The sequence below is a fragment of the Mastigoproctus giganteus genome, chromosome 1, assembly GCF_048544385.1.
Source record: "Mastigoproctus giganteus isolate SK-2022 chromosome 1, ASM4854438v1, whole genome shotgun sequence".
Lineage (NCBI taxonomy): Eukaryota > Metazoa > Arthropoda > Arachnida > Uropygi > Thelyphonidae > Mastigoproctus > Mastigoproctus giganteus.
The window spans coordinates 926,357-948,308 of NC_143575.1; the positions used below are offsets into that span (position 1 = coordinate 926,357).

The window sequence follows — 21,952 nt, forward strand, 5'->3', positions numbered from 1 at the left end:
AGAAAATTTAGGCAGATGGGCTAAGAAATGGCATTTGAAATTTAACATTAACAAATTCAAGATACTATATACGAGAAGTAGTAATCCCAGATTAACTTACCAACTGTGTGGTCCTATACTCAGGGTAGTGGAAAATGAAAAGACCTGGAATAATTGCTCAGTCAGATATCAAATTATCTTAGTAGTGCAGATATGCTGCCAGGACAGCTCATAGAGTTTTGCCAATGATATATAGGAATATTGCTAGCGAGGATTAGTAGGTGATTATCCCGCTGTATAAGGCAATGGTTAAGTTGCATTTTGAGTACTGCACACGTGTAAGCAAAGTTGACAGTAGCAGTGTGTTATACGCCAAATGATTCTGATGAGCACAATGGACAACTATACAGAGAAAGAGTGGACCAGTAAATCAGATTGTCTTATAATGGATGGAGAGAGAGAGAGAGAGAGAGATCTGATTATCAGCAGTGATTATTCATGCATTAAGGTGGCAGTGAACATATACTGCTGTGAAATTTATTCAAAGATGTAACTACCATCAGAGGTAAAGGAAAAGGTTTTTGCTTTCATAAAGGTGACTACAGCGGTCCCAGAGATTTTTTAAATTCCATACAGTGGGATCAACTGATGATGTTACCAAGAGCAAATTCTAAATGGGGTGCATTCAAGAAATTAATCTTGGAAGCTACTAGGCTTTTCATACCAACTAAGAAATACTGTTCAAGGTTTAGGCCTAAATAGATGTCAGATGAACTAATGAGACTTGTGGCAGAGAAGAAAAATGCACGGGATACATATAAATTATCAAGAGACACAGAAGATATATAAGATAGTCTGTAATCAAGTCACAAAGGATGTTAGGCAAGCAAAGGCAGAGTATGAGAAATCTTTGGAAAAAGATGCAAAAAAAAAAAAAAAAAAAAAATTGTAAAGACTTGAATACTTATGTAAACTCTAGAAGGAAGCCGATGAATCAGATTGGTCAACTTGATATTAACAGTTCAATTGTTGAGGATTCTGCTCAGGTAGCTGACAAACTGAATGAGTATTTTGCATCTACATTCACAAGAGGATTTCTATAGGGAAGTGGAGACCATAAGCTTATCAAACTCCAACAGGGAATTAAATGATTTTGTAATAACTGAGAGCAAAGTGGAGGAGAAATTGCTAAAGTTAAACACAAGGAAAGCACCCGGGGTTGATGGGACCTATTAAGTTATATTAAAGGGGCAGCAAAGGAAGTAAGCAGAGGATGTCCTCATAATCCCATGATTATGAGGACATCCATGGGCTCAGGGGAGGTCCCCACAGACTGGATATGTGCAAAGGTATCCCCAATTCACAAAAAAAGAAGGATCTTGGAAAGGATCCAAGGGTGACACGAGTAATTACAGACCAGTTAGTTAACTTCTGTTCCGGGGGAAAATATTGGAATCACTGGTTAAAGATGCATTGCAGGATCATCTAGAGAAAACTGCAGTAATAATTCAGACAGAATGAGTTTGTTAAGGGAAAGCCTTGTTTGATACATTTCATTGGATACTATGATGTGGTTACAAAGGAACTGGATGCAAATTTGATATTATATAATTGGATTTTAGGAAAGCTTTTGATACTGTTGCACATGGAAGACTACTGTACACGTTGGAGCAGTATGGCATTAAGGGCAAGTTGCTACAATGGATAAAAGGATGGTTGAGTGGGAGAAGACAGAGCAGTAATCAGTGGACACTGGTCTTCCTCGACTAATTTTATTAGTCGAGTTCACCAGGGGTCTGGTGTTGAGCCCATTGTTGTTTTCTGTATTTATCAATGACACTGATGAAGGTATAAAAAAAACTGCAGCCATTATCAACCCACTGCAGGATGGAAGCCTCCTCAGCAATTCATGCTGAGGGAAATGGACCATAATCTGCCACGCTGGTCCAGTGCAGGTTGGCAGATCGACCGTATTTAGCAGTCAGGGACTTGAACCCCGGTCTACTCAAAGACCGTGTGCTCCTGCACTCCCGCTTCTGACCACTTGGCTATGGAGGCCTTTTGATGAAGGTATATCAAGTTTAATGTCCAAGTTTGCAGACAATACGAAGGTTGGTAGGGTTGTTAATGACAGTAAGGACGGTACACTACTGCAACAGGATCTGGAAAAGTTGAGCAGATGGGCGGAGACGGGGGAAACTAATGTTTAACATTGACAAATGCAAATTACAGTACTGCATATGGGTAGCTGAAACCCCAGAGTAACATACCAACTGTGTGATACTAAACTCAGAGTAATGGAGAATGAAAAAGATCTGGAGATAATTGTGCAGTCAGATATGAAATTTTCTGAGCAGTGCAGACAGACTGCAAGAGTAGCCTGTCTTGCACTGCCCAGACACTCATGGGGTCTTGTCAATGATATATAGGAATTTTGCTTGCAGGGATAAGGAGGTGATTATCCCGTTGTATAAGGCAATGGTCAGGTAACATATTGAGTACTGCATACAGGTTGAGGCCTCATTATAGGAAAGGTGTTGAGCTACTAGAACAAGTACAGAGAATGGCAATAAGATTAGTGAGTGAAACTAAGGGTTGCAGTTACCATGATAGATTTAAGTTCTGCAAATTGCAGGCTCTAGAGACTAGGCATCTGCAAGGTGATCTGATTGAGGTGTGTAAGGTCTTGAATGGTTTGAGCAAGCTCAATACTGATAGGAACCTTCCTCTTGCTCACTTGAGAGGGCATAAATTCAAGTTGAGGAAAGACAGTTGTAGAACAGACGTGCAGAAATTTGCCTTTAGCCAGCGGGTGGTTGTTTTCTGGAACAAGCTTCCATTGTTGTTGGTTTTATGGCGCAATGGCAGTTAAAGGCAACCAACAAGCTTCCATCTGTTGTTGTGGAAGTTGACAGTATAAATAAATTCAAGGCTGAAATAGACAGACTTCTGGAGTGAATAAATGAGTGATATGGGAAGGGATTTTTTTTCTTCTTTTTTTTGGATGATGCTCTATAAGCTTGCTTTCTTGCATCATATGCCTCTGCTACTACTTCTGGGAAGCCTCATTTTAAGAAGAATGTTAATCTGCTGGAACAGATGCAGAGAACAACAATGAGAGTAGTGAGAACAAGAGAGTGATTTTACTAGGAAAGGCTTCAGTTCTGCAAACTGCAGACTAGGAACATCCAAGAAGATCTGATTGAAGTGTTTAAGGCTTGGAATGGATTGAGTAAGCCCGATAATGATGCAATCCTTCCTCTTTATACTATACACATGAGGGGCATAAATTTGAATTGAGGAAGGATGGTTGCTGGACTGATGTATGGAAGTTTGCCTTAACCATTGAGTCATTGATTGCTGGAACAAACTTCCATCTGGTATTGTAGAAGTGGGTGGTTTGAATAAATTCAAGAAACACTAGGCAAAGTATTAGAGCGAATGGACAGTGAAACACATTGTTTATCACTATTAATATTAAGTAGTAGTAATTCAACCCATCTACCTCCACAAAAACAGATTGTTGAGTCAGATATAAAGTTCTCTGAGCCTGTTCCAACAATCAACCACCCGCTGGCTGAAGGCAAACTTCCACAAATCCATCCTGCAACCATTCTTCAACTTGAATTTATGCCCCCTTGTGTGTGTAGTCTCAGCAAGTGGAAGAATGCCATTAACATTCAGCTTACTCAATCCATTCAAAGCTTTAAATACCTTAATCTGATCTACCTCAAGTGGCTAGTCTCGAAATGCTGAAATCTGCAGAACTGAAGCCTTTCTAGGTAAGAGCACTCTTCTCTGGACCCATTCCAGCATACTTACATTTTTTCAAAAGTAACTGCTGAAGATACATTAAAACCCCTAAGTGCTATTTAATCCTTCCTCATTTAAAGGCTTCTGCATGGACATGGTATTTTGTGGGTAATAAAAATTTCAGAAATTAAGTGATTTCAAGATTTCTTCCCCGGAGAGTTGGTTGTAATTTAGTGGTTATTAGAAGTGTGTGGCACACTCTAAAAATGCTAAAAATTTCTAAAGCACTTCAGCTCCAGTAAAATATTTTCAAATGGAATACTGACTTTTTAAATGATTGACCATCCAACTTGTGTGTATATTAGCAAGAAAATTAATGGCTACTCTTATAAAATATTATTATTTAACCAATTTAAATCATTTATACATAACTAAAACTTGAATACTAAAAAAAAATGCACACTTTACTATTCTGATATTTAATCTTTATCTTTCGGAGAATGATGATATTTATAAATCAGTTGAAATGCATGCTAACTTTATCAAATTTCATGTTTACTCAGTGTGACAAGACATGTCTGCCTTTCAATATTCTCCTCATAATAATTCTTCTACCAGATGGAGTTGACATGCGAGTTTCATAACCATGACGCTTAACTCTCCTCCATTCACTGGGTCGAGGAAAATGTTTTCTAACATTTGTTCGCACCTGCTGAAAACAGGGAATATAAGCGGTCAAAATCTGTAATGTCCCAAATTTCTGAGGAAAATGAGTACTGCTAAGCCAGACTTTCTGATTTCTGAAAGACTCCCTAATAAAATAAACCAAAACAAAAAATTTAATGTTTATTCTAAAAAATACAAATGAATTCATTTAAGTAAAAGCATTTATTAGTAGTCTATTAGTACTAATAGAAATAAGTTCCTATGATTTACCTAAAATATAATTTTCACTCATTTCTATTTGTTTAATTTTAATAACCTTAAGCATGTGTGCACTTTCTCGGGACTTTTAATCATCCACATTTCAAACCATCTGTGAAATAACCAAATGAATTATAAAACAAGTTTTATCACATACTGTATAAGCATATCTGGACTACAGTTATAAAAACATTGTCTTCAGCTAACTTACCTGGTAGGTTTGATTTCATTTGATTTTTAACGCACAGAGACAATTTAGACCATGATGTGCCAAGTTCATAAATAAAACTCATTAATATAAGTAACCTACAAATAGGTTCCCAAAGCAAAAGTTAATAAAATAAGTAAGCTACGAATGTATATGATCATTAATAACTAATTTATATATATTTAAACAAGTTTATGGTTTAAAAACTGAAAAACTTTAGATAAAATATGACTAAATGACTGTATAAATCTTAGTCAGAAGACATGCATCAATCAAATTTATAGAGTCAATAAATGTGTCTGATGGTTAAAATGGCACCATGGTGCTCACACATAGGAGAATCATCAGCTCTCAACAGAAAAAAAAGAATGCGTAACATGACTGTGTCCTATGTGGAGCCAAGCTAGAACTTCCTCTTTATCAATCTTGTGTAGCATAGACTACACTGTTAGATTACGAGCTTAATCTTGTATAATTTGTTTACAGTCTGCTCATGAATAATGTACTAAAGAAAAATCGGAACAGAAATTGTGATTTCTGAAAGATGGTAGATCCCACAGACAATTCTGACTTTGAGCCATCTGTATAAAGTGGCAAGTAGTCAGAATGTTCAATTCAGTGTACTGAACAGAGCTACAGATGGCTGAGTAAGAGATTTTCATTTCTTAAGGGAAAAATTGCATGCCAGGGTGAAAGGGGTTGCTTTGATGAGGCTACCGAATGGATGGTTGCCAGCCTAATGGTATTGTCAAGATTTTCTCAGGGTGGCTTGAAAGCAGATGTCCATGTGGAATGGTCTGGCAGGGATTTCAGTTTAAAAGCTTATTGTACAGAACACTGCTTCCATCAAAGAGATAATGATAGCTCATTTGATTCCACACAAACTCTAATATGTAGATGTTCAAAACTCTCCAGTAGCAATACAAATCACCTGATGGTGGATAGGATCCAGTTCAAAGTACACCCAGAACCTGTAATCTAGTTTAAATTGTACAAGTGCAAAGAGATATAGTAAGCTGCACTGGTCTGCACTCTAAGAGGCAGAGGAGACAGCATGGAGGATGTTCAAACCTCTCATGGACTTTGTACATAGTCGATGGATGTTTGGAAGAAGTCAGCTTTTTATGAAATATGAGCCCCCAAAAAAAATCTAGTCTCATGTACAGTAATACCCCGAAGTTACGCGATAGGTGGGTCCGACAAAAATCGCGTAAGTCGAATTCGCGTAAGTCGGGGTACAACTTTGCATATAAATACATATAAATTTTGCTTAATTGGGACCAAGGACTAACAAAAACACCTAGTTTAGAAGAAAAATATTAATAAAATTGCAGTTCTTTATACATATTAATACAAAATATTAATACAAAATATGTATTAAAAAACAAATGAGTTACGTTAAAAAGTTATTTCGATGTCGATGGCTTCAGAAAATCTAACAAATTCGTCTGACGACACAGCGCCTTCTTTTTTTCACCCAGAATTTCTTCGTAGCAAGCTAATAATTTTTTTATTCCTTGCTTTGTAGCTATAACGCGTTCTTCGTTGGAGTCTATGTTTTCTAAAATTTTTAAGCCCTTTACAATTGAGCCCTTTTCAATTTTCAACCTGTCAAGTTTGCAATTGTCATGTGCTTTTCGCCGTTGTTTCGTTTAGGCCTGTAGCACGTGCAATATCACATGGTCTTTCATTTCGCTCAAAGCGTTTCACAATTTTATATTTTTTCTCTATCGACAGAGGCGGACTGGCCATAACCTTACCGGGGAAACCCCGGTGGGCCAGTGTGATTTTGGCCATAAACCATAGTATGAGGCCACTATAAATTTTCCCGGGTAAGAATTTTTGATCCAGTCCGCCTCTGTTTATCGATAATTGCTTTTATTTTTCTCTCTGAATCTGCAGTGTCTTCACCAGGACGCTTCCTTTTCACACCTTTTAATTAAGTATTTTACTCATTTTTAGGGAATAAAGCACAATTACAAAACGAGGAGGCACGCTTGATACGCATAAACAAAGCTGCGCGCATGTAGCAACTGAATAAACAACACCATAAAGGCAGAGATACACTATTAACACCTCACATTTCTAGGGGTTACTACCATAAAACAATAAAATATCCAGTTGCGTTTCTGCTAGTGAAATCTGTTATAAACTGGTAGTAAAGTCGATCTAATTGCATTTGCGATTATACTGATAGCTGGAATTGTGTTGGTTTTTACGTTATTATGGTGAAATGTGTTTCCCCTTCACTGATATAAAAAACATAAAAGCAGCAAAGTTGAATTTTGTTCATCTTTCGCTCTCATTCTCCGCCGTCGCACCGTATATCGATAACATATGAAAAACGACCTTGAAGATAGTGGGCGGCAGCGTTGCCAAACGAAAAAATCAAGAACCACGTAACTCCGAGTTCGCGTAAGTCAGGGTATTACTGTATTCTAAATAGCATTTTGTCCAAGTTTCAATTTGTGTTCAGGATGAAGATTACTCTTCTGACAAAAATGTACACAAACAGTCTACTGCAATGAGAATCCTAAGCCTTTGTCATTGTCCTGGAGTTCAGGCAATCAGAGGATAATGGTTGTATGGCAGAAGACAGGGTAGTTATAAACAGTCACTGCTCTTCTTGGACTATGTTATTAGTTGAGTTCCACAGGGGTTCAGTGCTGGGCCCCTTACTGTTTACAGTATTTATTAACGATATTGATGAAGGCATATATCAAGCTTTTTGTATAATTTTTTAGATAATACAAATGTTGGCAGGGTATCAATTACAGGAATCAAGGCACACTACTACAGCACCTAGATAAATTACACAGATGGTTTGAGAAAGGCAATGGAGGTTTAACTTTGGTAAATGCAAGGTACAACACACGGGCATGTGATGATTCCAAAATTCCATGGGTATACGGAAATTCCAAAATACCATACCAATTAAGTGGTACCACACTCAAGGTGGTGGAGAATGAAAGAGACCTATGGGGTAATTGTATAGACCGACATGAAGTTCTCTGAGCAGTGCAGACAGGCTGTTAGAACGGTTTGTGGGGGTTTTGTCAATGATAAATAGGAACTTTGCTAGCAGGGACAAGAATATGATTATCCCATTGTATAAGGCAACAGTTAGGCCATGTCATGAGTACTGTATACAGGTCTGAAAGCCTTATTTTAAGAAATGATATGGTTCTCTTAGAACGAGTGCATAGAAGATCAGCCAGATTAGTCAAGAACACATATTGGTATGCAAATCACAAAAGACTTTGGTTCTGCAAATTACACTGCTTGGAAATTAGGCACTTGCAAGGAGACCTGATTGAAGTGCTTAAAGCTTTAAATGGCTTGAATAAACTTGATGATGGTATTCTCTTTTCTCAGACAACGCACACATGGAGATATAAATTGAAAACAGGATGGTTGCAAACAGATGTGCAAAAATTTGCTTTCATCCAGGGATTTCTCAATAATATATATATATATATATATATATTTATTTTTTTTTTCACTAGCGAGTCAAAAGCGGGGATTCAAAAAGAGTGGAAACGTTGAAAAATTACATCCAACATAGCAGCATTTTCCCCGCACAAAAGCTCAAAAATACCCTGCTTTGCGAGATTTACTGAAATTCTCTAACTGTGCTATTTAAGTACCATGTTCTGCGAGGATTGCCGCAATTTATCAGTCATGTTAGAGTGAAATCATGTTCTAGAAGTACCGCGTTATACGGGGGTTGCCTGTACAGTACTCAAGCTGTGGCCCGACTATTGCCTTATACAAGGGGATAATCACCTCCTTATCCCTGCTAGAAAAATTCCTGACAAGATATCATACTCTTGCAGACCATCTGCACTGCTCAGAAAACTTCATATCTGACTATAATAATAAATATATAGAAAATAAATTAAAATAAACACAAAAATAAAATAAACAACCTATGTGTTTTCCTTCTCACATAGGTAAGTATCCCCCAAGCTGCCAGCTGCAACTATCCATGAAGGTAACTTAAATTTGAATCTATATTACCTAGTTTGGGAATCACTTTTAAGGGCAAAAATTCTGCCTTCATTTGCTTTATCCCTTTTTAGAAAATTACAGCCCTTAAATCAGATCCTTTTTGAGGCACCTAGTTTCCCAGTGCTGACCATCTTTCGACCCTTTCACGAAGCTCTGTCTTTTTTTTTAGATGTGGTTTCTATACAGTACTTCACAAATTCCAAATATAGTCTTATAGAACTGGGTTATATCATCCTTATCTCTTCAAGCAAATGTCTGATAAATCACTGAGAAGACACTGCACCTTCCTCTCCACCTGTTTACACTGCTTCGAGAATTTTGTATTTTCCCATAACTGTAACTCCCAAATCCGTTTCTTCCTCTGCTGTTTTTATTTCAGCCCAAATAAGTGTTGAAGTTATTCTGGAGTTACTATTCCTTAAGGCAGCGGTTCCCAACTTATTTTAATCGTGGAACCCTTTTCATCTTGATAAAAAATTTTGGAACCCTGACAATTTTTACTGATTATAAATAAAACAACAAATCAAAAAATCAAAAATAATTTATTGAAAATAAAAAAAAAACCAGGTTAATAATGGAAAAGTAAATATTATTAATTCAAACTGATAATTAATGTGAAGGATTAAATGTCTTCTTTTCTTTCAATATTCTTTCAAAATTTGGTTTAATTGTGGACAGCTGAATTCTAATATCAGGAGTGGCATCCAACTTACTTTTGTATTTTGTTTTTGTCGCAGTGTAGAGCAAAAATCCGCTTTCACACAAATATGTGGTACTAAATGGCAACAAACAATGAATTGCCTTTTTGAATAAATTTGGAATTCTTCTTTTAAGTCACATCAAAACTCGTTTAATGAAACTTCATTAAATATAACTTTTATTTGGCTGTTTGATGTCAGGTTGATGAGATTTTCATATTCTGAAGTAGATAGTTCCTCTGGTTTTTCTTTAATATTGAAAGGATTGAAAACCCAATAGTTATTGTCATCTTTTAGTAGAGGAAAGTATTCATTTAATGCCACAGTTATTGATTTTAGATGAGAAATAATTTCTTTTTGAATTTCCTCATCAATTTCACAGTTCAATTCCTGTAAAAAGTCATTTAAAGTTGGAAATGGATCCATATTAATTTTTTTCAACAGCCATGGTCCAGTACTGTAACTTTCGTAATAATGATCGTAATTTATCTTTTGTGTTGAAAATATTTACATTTTTCCTTGAAGGAAGAGAGAAACATCATTCAATTTTATGAATATATCTGCCAGATAAGCACTTTGACTTGACCACGAAACGTTTCTAAAGTGATCTGCTAATAGAAATTTGTCATTGTGTAAGAATATGGCAAGCTCTTCTCGTAATTCAAACAATCTGACAAGAACTCCGCCACGTGACAACCATCTAATTTCACTACGTACCAGCAAAAATGTATGTTAGCTGCCCATATCTTCACATATAATTTGGAATAATCTTGTTTTTAACAATCATGTTTTCACAAAGTTAATAATTTTCACTGCTTCATCTAAAATACATTTTAAAGATGCAGGGATATTTCGAGCAACCAGTGTATGAAGAACACAGTGACTACTCTTACACGTTTTAGCAATATTTTTAATTTGTGCTACTGCCCCTTTCACAGGTCCTAATTGGACTTCGCACCATTGTTACATACATCGACACATTTCTCCCAACTTATTCCACGCATCTTCATAAAATTGTCGATACATTTAAATATCATTTCTCCTGTTGTATTGGTTTGTAAATTTTCACAGAGTAACATGTCTTCTTCAATAAAATTATTGTGGTAGTAATAACGAATGAAAACTAATAAAACTGATAGGTTTGCAATGTCCGTTGTCTCATCTAATTGTAAAGTCATCACATGACTGAAGTCTTAAAATAAGTTATATCATGAATTCTGCATGAAACTATTATTTCAGAAAGAAATTTTATCAATTTGTTGACAGGATTTCTCATCGAACATACACTGAACAACATCTTTGATGCATCGTTTTATGAGAGTTTCAGAAATTGTATGTGCTACACCTGCGAGCGCTGTATGGTAGCTTACTTTGTAGGAAGCCATTTCTGCCCTTTGGTTATCCGATAAAATTTTCGAAATAAAATATTTAGTTTTGTCCAGAGACTAAAGTTTTCTTTACAAAAAATCTGACATGTTTATTTTTATATTCTGAATGATTTGTTTCAAAATGTCTGTGCAATTTAGCTGGTGCTAACAAACTATTTGATAAATCTTATTGCATAATATAGATAACGCATTAGGGGCCTCGGGATTTCCTGTGGTCGTGAATACGAGTATTGACAAACAACACTTCCCTTTTCCTTGATTCATCTGTTACACAAGTAATGCTAGTGCTCTGATCTGTATTTTTGTCAGTATTTGCTTTACCAGTCTCCTTGTCACTAGAAATGTGAACTGCTTGCTACACTTTTTTTTAAAACTCCTCTCAAACAACGATCCATGATATTTTAATTTGGGGTATACACAATCATAATAATATAAATTAATACGATGCCCACTTTATTTTTATATGAAAAGTACAGAAAACATCACAAAATGATTGCAGTGCAAAACACCACCAATCTATGACTGATATGCTCGCTCATATGCTGTACCCCACCTCACTGCAGACGATTTCGTAAGGGGATATGACTCAAATAGTGGTGGGAGAACAGAATGCAAGTATTTGATTCATTCAGCCATCATTAGACTAACTGGATTTTATTTTCCACAAATGCGAGCTGCACAGAGTCTGTGTGCAGGTCCCCCTCTCCTTATGGAATATTAATAATTTTTGAAACTTTATTCAAATAAATTTTTATACATATTTTAAAGTATTAATTAGAGCTCAAAAACTAATTTTATTGCAGAACCCCAAATGTTATCGGCAGAACCTTAGGGTTCCACAGAACACAAGTTAGGAACCTGTACCTTAAGGTAAGTATTTACATTAAAACATAGCTGACATTTTTCTGACCACCTTCAAAGCCTATCCAAATCACTTTGAAGCAGCACTCTACTTAGTGCTAATCATTAACCGCTTTCCCAATCTTCACATCATTTCCAATTTTGACATCACACCCTCTCTTCTTTCATTGATGTCATTTATGAAAATTAGAAACAGTGGTTCCAGAACTGATCCTTGAGGAACCACCACCACCACTTCTAACATTAGACCAATCTGACAAGTAACCATCAACTGCAACCTTAATGACCTCTCATGAGATACTGGATTTGATGCACTGCTAAAATCTAAAGACAATGGTAAATTTCCTACATCCAGCTCATGAGTAACTGTGTCAAAAACATTAATCAGGTTAGTTCAATATGATTTTCCATTAAAAAAAACCATACTGTGTATCCTCCATAACTCCATTTATCTAAATGTCCCCAAGCTGCACTCTTGATTGTTGCCTCCACAATTTTCCCCTCCACTAAAGTCAGGCTGGCAGGTCTATTAGTTGCCAATTTACTCTTGTAACTGCTTTTATGTATTGGTAATACATTGGCACTTCTTCAATCCAAAATAATTTCTCCTGAGTCTAATGATGCACTCATAATTAACCTTAATGGTTCAATGCACTATGTTGCTGCCTCCTTCAAAATTACTAGGTATATGCCATCAACTCCAGGAACCTTACTTGTTTTTAGGCTCAAAATTTTTTTCTAAAAAATAATCATCTGTAATTTCAATATCACATTTTATATTGCTCAACCTCTCCTCATTATAAAGAGGTCTTTTGTCTGTAAAGAACAATGCCAAGTACCTGTTCAATTCATTGGAAATACCAGCTGGATTACCTTAAGACTTTTCCACACCCATTACACAAGGTTTCAATCCAGTGGCATAGCTACCATGTAGGAAGGCAAGGCAATTGCCTCCAGGCCCAGCATCTTTGGCTGTCTCCTGTTTTTGCAATTTTCATTAATTACGGAGGGGGCCCGAACATGTTCTTTGCCTCCGGGTCTGAAAAAGGGTAGCTATGCTAGTGGTCCAATCTGTTTAATTTTCTTCTTCTTCTTTGTATTCACATACATGAAATCTTCTTGCCTCCATTTTCTGCATTCCTAGATGATGATCTCTCAAACCTCCTTCTGTTGTATTATTGCATATCAACTTGTAGCTATTACAAGATTCAGTAATTTTCATTGTTCTGTAACTTCCCCAAGCCTGACAGTCCAGCTCTGTATTCATTTTGGCATCATCCTTGTGCTATATTTTCTTCATGTTATAAATGCATTCGTGGCTTTTGTGTCTATTGCTTTAAAGAAATTCCGCAATTCTAACGTATCCACCTTCCCTCTGCTATCTGTCCATCAACAGAAGCCATATAGCATCTTAAACTGTCACAGTCCATTTTCCTGAAATTAAAATCCATTCCTTTATCTTTCACAACTGCAATCTATTGTGAAGTAAAGGACTGCTAATGGTGCCTGTACTGTGAGCACTATGATGTTATCTCCTTCATGACTGATAATCTGGTATACAGAATATTCTTACCCCTAATACTTTCTCTAACATGTTGATACAAACAATAATCATGTAGTTTACCTAAAAATTCTGTCCCACATGGCAAGTTTCTCTCCCACTTGCTCCAATCAATAACGGGCAAACTGATCACAGAAATCACCCATAACAAGGTTCTCACACTTGCTTATCCATTCCATCTGCACAAAGGGGCTCGTGTCATACTTTTCACAATCTCCTGCTCAGTAGCATATCCACACTCTCATTTTACCTTTGCATCCAGCTACTTCACATCACACAGAGACTAGGTTAGCACAGTTATGTTCTGAATCTGTAAAACTTTCAGTCATGCTCAAGCTGCTTGTGATAAGAAGCATGACTTCACCCCTCTATCTTGTCTCTCCTTCCTAAGTGCATTATACATACCATAGTGAAACTCATCATCAAGTGAAACCCTTCGATGTGGCCTACAATCTAATTTCAGAAACAAGAAACAAAAAAGGAATTAAAGTTGATGAATAATTATTATATTCCTATAAAAATGTTATTAAACAATTTTACATCGTATTACTGATAATACAACCAACACTTTTAACATTATTATTATTATTAGCCGTATGGTGCAAGGAAGCCAGAGTCTTATGCTGCACCAGCCAAAAAAAATTTCTTAGTTACCCTGTGTGTGTGTGCATGTGAGTGAGTGAGAGAGAGTGTGAGAGAGAGAGAGAGAGAGAGAGAGGCAAAAGTAGAAGGGAAAATCACCAAGAAAGAGAAGAATGATGCTATCCAGCTCAGGACCTTGGGTATGGCATGCCCATACTCACCAGATGTGAGCCCCTGGGGTTAAGATATAATATGAAAATATGTCAAAAAAAAGTTCATCTCTCATAAAAATAACTACTGCAGTATTTGGTTTTGTTGCTTTGGTTTAAGTTCTAGAGAAAACAACAAAACAGCAACATAAATTTGGCACTTTCAATATTTTCATAAATCTTATTTTAGCATTAGCAAGTTTCCACATGATACAAGAAAGCAAGCTTATACAGCATCAGCCAAAAAAACAACACACACCCCTTCTTGTTTCACTCATCCACCCACTCCAAATGTTTGTCTAGTTCTGCCTTGAATCTGTTTAAGCTATCAACTTCTAAAACAGATGGAAGTTTGTTCCAGCAATCAACCACCCACTGGCTTTAGCCAGCAGGTAATTATATGGAAATTATATTTACATATAATTACAGTGACTGCCTCAATACAGGCAACTGTTGTCAAAAATGATATCTATATTATATGGCTCACAAAAGTTGAATTTGTTTTATCAGCTAATAATTCAATATTTTTCTTATATGTATGACCGGAACTTAATGTTTCAGAAGTGGTTGAGAACTTCTAAAACATGATTATGTTATAGACTGCTTGACTGAGCATAACAGACTTTTTTTTTCCCCTTGCACTGTGTTCTGTTACTGATGAACTCAATGAACGGAATCCGAGGCATTACATGTTCCAAAGAAAAATTTAATTCTTTGTAGTTTTTATGCAAAAGCTATAATTTTTTTATAACTGATTTGTATAATAAAAATTTCTCTAAACTATCAGTAAATCCATAATGGAGTTACTGATAGTTTTAAGAAAGCTCATGATATATGCAGCATACTGACAGAGAAAGAGTACCATCAAGTATGCTATTATTTCCAGTTCTTTTGAGTCACCTTTCCAGGGAAATGTTTGAAAAATCAGGGCCCTTTTAAGAGCAACTAATTTACAGGGACATAGTCAGTTCTAGGGGTTATTCTCCACTTCCCCCAAAGCTGGGATCGTCTGTTTAACAACTGCCATAGCCAAGTGGTCATTTGAAAGGGTGCAGAAGTAGGTAGCTTTGAGTGACCACAGTTCAAAGCTGCATAATGACTAAATATGGTAATGTTCATGTATTTACTAGGTGGTAGATGACTATCACCAATCGATGCAATACCACCACTTTGCTAATTGGAGGCATGAAGTGGTGAAACTCATGTTTAGTCTCCAGAGCAAAATTTTCAGCATCTTCCCCCCCCATCTCCTTCAAACAAGCATGGTACAACTAGTACTAATCAGTACCACTACTACTAATAATAATATAATACTAACACTAGGTAGAAGATGACTCTCATCAACTGGTGCAATACCACTTCTTTCCATAGTGGAGCCCTGAAGTAGTGAAACCCATTTTAGTCTCCAGAGCAAAGTTTTTGGCATTCCTTCCCTCCCCATCTCATTCAACACATACATGGTACTAAATACTGTAGGTTTTGATACCTTTTTGTTTGGGGTTTTCATTTAAAAAAAAAAAAAAAACATCTGATCTGATCGTTCTGGAGTACAAAAATAAAATTTATTTATACCCAGAATGTCGTGTGCATTCCCTAGGGGTATACTTTGTTATTTTGGCGGGGCATGTCTTTTTATTTCATTTATTCAATTGATTTCATCAATTTTATTTCAATCTTTTCAGTTAAAATGTATTGCAGTATACATTAATTTATAAAAGTATGTATATATACTCATTGCTAAATTTATGTAGTAGTAGTGGCGTGTGATGCAAGAAAGCAAGTGTAGGTGCTTATGCAGCATGAGCCAAAAAAAAAAAAAAAAAATTCACACAACCAAATTGTTTATTTGCACTTTTGAAAGTGAGGGCGTGAAATTTATGAAATATAGTGGCACAATGTATAGAAGTTTGGGGCCCTCGGATTTAAACTAATGTTACTGAGAATTGTTATATGCTTACCATTACGCGAACCAATTATATTTTGTTTCTATTTCTACAATATTTATCAGGCTTACACAAAACTTTTCACTTACTGCAATGGGAAACTTATGGTTCGACGTGTAGCATTCTGTAGGAGATGTCTAATCACTGACATTGCAAAATTTGTTTATAAATAATAATTTTTAAAATAAAAAAATACTGAACTAAAATTCGGATAGACGATCTTCCTACTGGCTTACAATACGGCTGTTCCACACCGCGTTTCTTCTGCTCCGGCTGTTATGGCATTCAATAACGTCACCCTTGCTTTAGGAAATTTATTGCACCTTTTACGGACTTGCTAATCAGTAATTAAAAAGATGCACCTTGTGCATCTTGCCAGCTTTAACAATGTCAATGTGCATCCCTGACTCTAGTCACTTATTGCAGCTTTTCTTTTGACCTTTTTTTTTTTTAAAACAACATGCTAGAACAATATACTGTTCATTAACATTTGGCGGATGGATACCATTATGAGGAAGTTGATTTTCTCGTCATAGCTCCAACCAAATCACTGTAACAAAAACCTAGTACAGTAAATTCCCATCACAACCACAGATTATATCGAGAAATCGTCAACTTCCATAGTCTATCGTGGTAATGCAAAGAAATGGTAATATTTTAGTGTCATAAATTCTCAGCATTCCTGGTGCATCAAGTCCGACTGTGACTGATCTTGTGATTGCTCTGACCTACTTGATGTTTCGTAAATAGTAGTAGTAGTGGCATGTGATGCAAGTGTATGAGCTTATGCAGCATCAGCCAAAAAAAAAAATCACACCATTCCCTCCAAATGCCTGCCCAGTCCATCCTTATATTTATTTAACCTATCAACTTCCACAACGACAGATGGAAGTTTGTTCCAGCAATTAACCACCCGCTGGCTAAAGGCAAATTTCCGCAAATCTATTCTACATCTGTTAATTTGAATTTATGCCCCCTTAGGTTCGTAATCTGAACAAGTGGAAGGATCCCATCAGAATTCAGCGTGCTCAACCCATTCAAGGCCTTATACACCTCAATCAGATCACCGCGCAAGTGCCTAGTCTCCAGCCACTGCAATTTTCAGAACTTAAGCCTCTCTTGGTAAGAGGATCCCTCCAATCCCCTCACCAATCTTGTTGCCCTTCTCTGTACACGCTCAAGCAAATCTGCATCCTTCCTAAAATGAGGCCTCCAGCTACACGCAAGTACTCAAGGCGTGGCCTGACCACTGCCTTATACAAAGGGACAATCACCTCCTTTTCCCTGCTAGCAAAATTCCTATATATCATTGACAAAACCCCATGGCCTGCCCTGGCAGCTTGCTGCATTTCTCAAAAAACTTCATATCTGATTGCACAATTACTCACAGGTCTTTTTCATTTTAGCATTAGCATTAGTATTTGACGCAAGAAAGCAAGCTTATGCAGCATCAGCCAAAAAAAAAAAAATAAATAAATAAATAAAAAATAACCACTTACACTTCACCCTCTGTTCGTTCGAAATACCTGTCCAGCTCAGCCTTAAACTTATTTAGACTATCAACCTCCACGACAAGGGATGGAGGTCTGGTCCACCAACCAACCACCCGCTGGCTAAAGGCAAATTTCCTCACGTCCATCCTACATCTGTCTTTCCTCAATTTGAATTTATGCCCTTTCAGGTGATTATTCTGAGCAAGAGGAAGAATCCCATCAGCATTGAGCATGCTCAAACCATTCAAGCATTTATACACCGCTATCAGATCACCTCGCTGGTGCCTAGTCTCCAGACACTGTAATTTGCAAATCTTAAGCCTTTCTTTGTAAGAGCACCCCTTTGTTCCATTCACCAATCTTGTTGCCCTTCTCTGTACTCGTTCCAGCAGCTCTACATCCTTCTTGAAATGAGGCCTCCAGACCTGTATACAGTACTCTAGGTGTGGCGTGACCATTGCCTTATACAAGGGAATAATCACCTCCTTATCCCTGCTAGAAAAATTCCTATATATCATCGACAATACACCATGAGCTACTCTTGCAGCCCGTCTGCACTGCTCAGAAAACTTCATATCTGCCTGCACAACCACCCCCAGGTCGCTTTCATTCTCTACCACTATCACTGTAGTACCACAGAGTTGATACGTTGCTCTGGGGTTGCTGTTTCCCATATGTAGTACTTTACATTTTTCAATGTTAAACTTCATTTGCCACCTCTCAGCCCATCTGCTCAACCTTTCCAGATCCTGTTGCAGTAGCATAGTGTTAGTAGTGTCCTTGACAACCCTGCCAACCTTCGTATCGCCTGCAAACTTGGACATTAAGCTTGATATACCATCATCAATATCATCTATAAATACAGAAAACAATAATGGACCCAATACTGAACCCTGAGGGACTCCACTAATAACATTAGTCCACGATGAGCAGTGTCCATTGATTACCACTCTCTGTCTTCTTCCCCTCAACCACCCCTTTATCCATAGCAGCAATTTGCCTCCAATGCCACGCTGCTCCAATTTGTGCAGCAGTCTTCCATGTGCAACAGTATCAAAAGCCTTTCTAAGATCCAAGTATATAATATCAAAGTTATTCCCTGCATCCAGTTCTTTTGTAACTGCATCATAGTATCCAATCAAATTGGTCAGTCAAGACATCCCCTTAACAAAACCATGCTGTGTCTGAGCTATAATTGAATTCTTGTCTAGATGATCCTGCAGTGCTTCTTTAACCAGTGCCTCCATTAATTTTCCGGGAACAGAAGTTAAACAAACAGGTCTATAATTACTTGTGTCGCCCTATGATCCACCTTTGTGAATTGGAGTCACATTTACACATCTCCAGTCCATGGGTACTTCCCTTGAGTCCAAGGAAGCTCTCATAATTACGGCTAAGGGTTTGCTTACTTCCTTTGCTGCCTCCTTTAATATAACTGGATAGATCCCATCCACCCCAGGTGCCTTTCTTGTATTTATGTTCAACAGTTTCTCCTCCACTTTACTCTCAGTTATTACAAGATTCTCTAGCTTACTGCCAGAGTTGAATACACCTCTGGCATTCCCCTCGCTGAATAACTCCTCATGTGTGAATGTCGATGCAAAATATTCATTCAATTTGTTAGCTACCTGAGCAGGATCATCAACAGTTGACCCATCGATATCAAGTGGACCAATCTGATTCATCCCCTTCCTTCTAGAGTTTACATAAGTAAAGAACTCTTTGCAGTTTTTCTTTGCATCCCTTGCCAAAGATTACTCGTAATCTGCCTTCGCCTGCCTAACCTCCTTTGTAACTTGGTTACAAATCAACTTATATCTATCATAGGTTTCTGTGTCACGTGTTAATTTATATATATCCCATGCACTTTTCTTCTCTGCCATATGTCTCATTAGTTCATCTGACATCCACTTAGGCCTAAACCTTGAACAATATTTCTTAGTTGGTATGTAAAGCATAGTAGCTTCCAAAATTAGTTCTTTGAATGCTTCGCATTTTGAATTTGCTGTTGGTAACATCATCAGTTTGTCCCGCAGTATAGAATTTAAATACTGTCTCAGTCCATCGTAGTCGCCTTTACGAAAGCAATAACCCTTCCCTTTACCCCTAATGGTAGTTACCTCTTTGAGTAAGTCCCACTTCAGCACACTGTGATCACTGCCACCTAGTGGTTCATTTACCTGCAGATTCTTAATGCATGAAGAATCACTACTGATAATGAAATCAAGAGTATTACTCCCTCCAGTTGCCTCCCGAACATGCTGATGTAGAAAACAATCATCCAATAAATCCACAAAAGCATTGCTAGTGTGTGAGTGACCAGCCCCCAAATTACAGTCAACATCTGGGAAATTAAATCCCCCATTATAAGACTCTCTGATTTACTGGCCCACTCTATTTCCCTGTACAATTTCTTATTATACTCATCAGACTCCTTAGGCCTATAGCACACTCCTACTCTCAATTTTGATCTCCTAATGCTTATATCACGCCAAACTGACTCGACACTGCACTGTCCAGCAATGTCGACTGGCTTCACTTCCTTGGATTTTATGTATTTCTTAACTAATAGCATAACCCCTCCTCCCTTCCGATCCTGTCTATCCCTTCTGTAGACATGGTACTCCCCAAATTCCAGTTCTGCATTCCTTATATCTGTGTGACACCACGTCTCTGAAATCCCCACAATATCTGGCTTTGATGTTTTGAGCAATACCTCAAATTCATCAAATTTATTTACTAAACTCCTAGCATTGGTGTCCACGCAAGTATACATGCACCTGTTCTTTTTCTTAGCTACCCTAACACAACCCATGTGTTTACTTGTACCCCAATGATTCTCAGCAGTCTCTGAAATATCCTGCATCTTATTTTCCAGGCTGCGGCTCATTCCAATAGAAGCAGTGCAAGACTCACTTTCACCTCTGCCCGTGGCTACTGTTAATCTATTAGTCCTTGTATCCCCCCCAAGCTTGCAGTTTTCCGACCCACCTAACACTTACTCGATAGCATCAGAAAATATTCTTGCACCCTTTACTACCACTTTTCTACCACCTTAAGTTTAGTACCATACAGTTGGTACGTTTCTCTAGGGTTACTTCTACCCATATGCAGTATTTTGCATTTGTCAAGGTTAAACTTCAGTTGCCACTTGTTAGCCCATCTGCTCAAATTATCTAGATCCTGTTGCAGTAGCACACTGCCATTACTGTCATTAACAACCCTGCCAACCTTTGTATCATCTGCAAACTTGGACACTAAGCCTGATATACCTTCATCAATATCATTCATAAATACACAAAACAACAGAGGACGCAACACCGAACCCTCTGGGACTCCACTAATAACATTAGTCCACGAAGAGCAGCACCCATGAATTACCACCCTCTGTCTTCTCCCATCCTTTTATCCATTGTAGCAACTTACCCTTAATACCATTCTGCTCCAATCTGTACAATAGTCTTCCATGCGCAACAGTTTCAAAAGCTTTCCTGAAATCCAAACATATGATATCAAAATTATTTTTTGCATCCAGTTTCTTTGTAACCACATCATAATATCCTGTCAAATTTGTCAGACAAGGCTTTCCCTTAACAAATCCATGCTGTGTCTGAATTATTGCTGCAGTCTTGTCTAGATGATCCTGCAATGCATCTTTAACCAGTGACTCCATTATTTTACCCGGAACAGAAGTTAAACTAACTGGTCTGTAATTAGTTGTGTCACCCTTCGATCCCCCTTTGTGAATTGGGGATACATTTGCACATATCCAGTCCGTGGGAACCTCCCCTGAGTCCAAGGATGCTCTCATAATTATGGCTAAGGGTTTGCTTAGTTGCTTTGCCGCCTCCTTTAATATAACTGGATAGATCCCATCCACCCCAGGTGCTTTTCTTATGTTTAACTTTCTCCTTCACTTTGCTCTCAGTTATTACAAAATCATTAAGCACCCTGCTACAATTTGATAACCTTCTACCATTTTCAAACCTTAATAATTCCTCATGTGTGAACGTAGATGCAAAATAGTTATTCAGTTTGTTTGCTATCTGAGCAGAATCATCAACTGTCGAACCATCGATATCAATTGAACCAATCAGATTCATCTCCTTCCTTTTAGAGTTTATATAAGTAAAGAAATACTTGCTGTTTTTCTTAGCATCTTTTGCCAAAGATTTCTCGTAATCTGCCTTCGCCTGCCTAACCTCCTTTGTGACCTGATTACAGACTACCTTATATCTGCCATCGGCTTCTAATCTGCTATCGGAGCTTGCATGTCCCTTACTCTATTTGCTCGTCGCTTAGCCACATATTCAGCGAACGGTATAAGGAATTTGCTGTATTT

The 21,952-nt window shown here is 37.4% G+C and overlaps 1 protein-coding gene across 1 annotated transcript; it reads right to left on the reverse strand.

Annotated features, from left to right (window-relative positions):
* Positions 1-4,218: 4,218 nt before the first annotated feature.
* Positions 4,219-16,648, reverse strand: mRpL34 (mitochondrial ribosomal protein L34). Its single transcript, XM_090378414.1, has 2 exons — positions 16,207-16,648; positions 4,219-4,544 (listed from the first exon to the last, which is right to left on the reverse strand). The coding sequence occupies exons 1-2, from the start codon at positions 16,266-16,268 to the stop codon at positions 4,292-4,294; spliced, it is 315 nt and encodes a 104-aa protein (XP_090234540.1). The 5' UTR covers positions 16,269-16,648; the 3' UTR covers positions 4,219-4,291.
* Between the last annotated feature and the right edge of the window lie 5,304 nt (positions 16,649-21,952).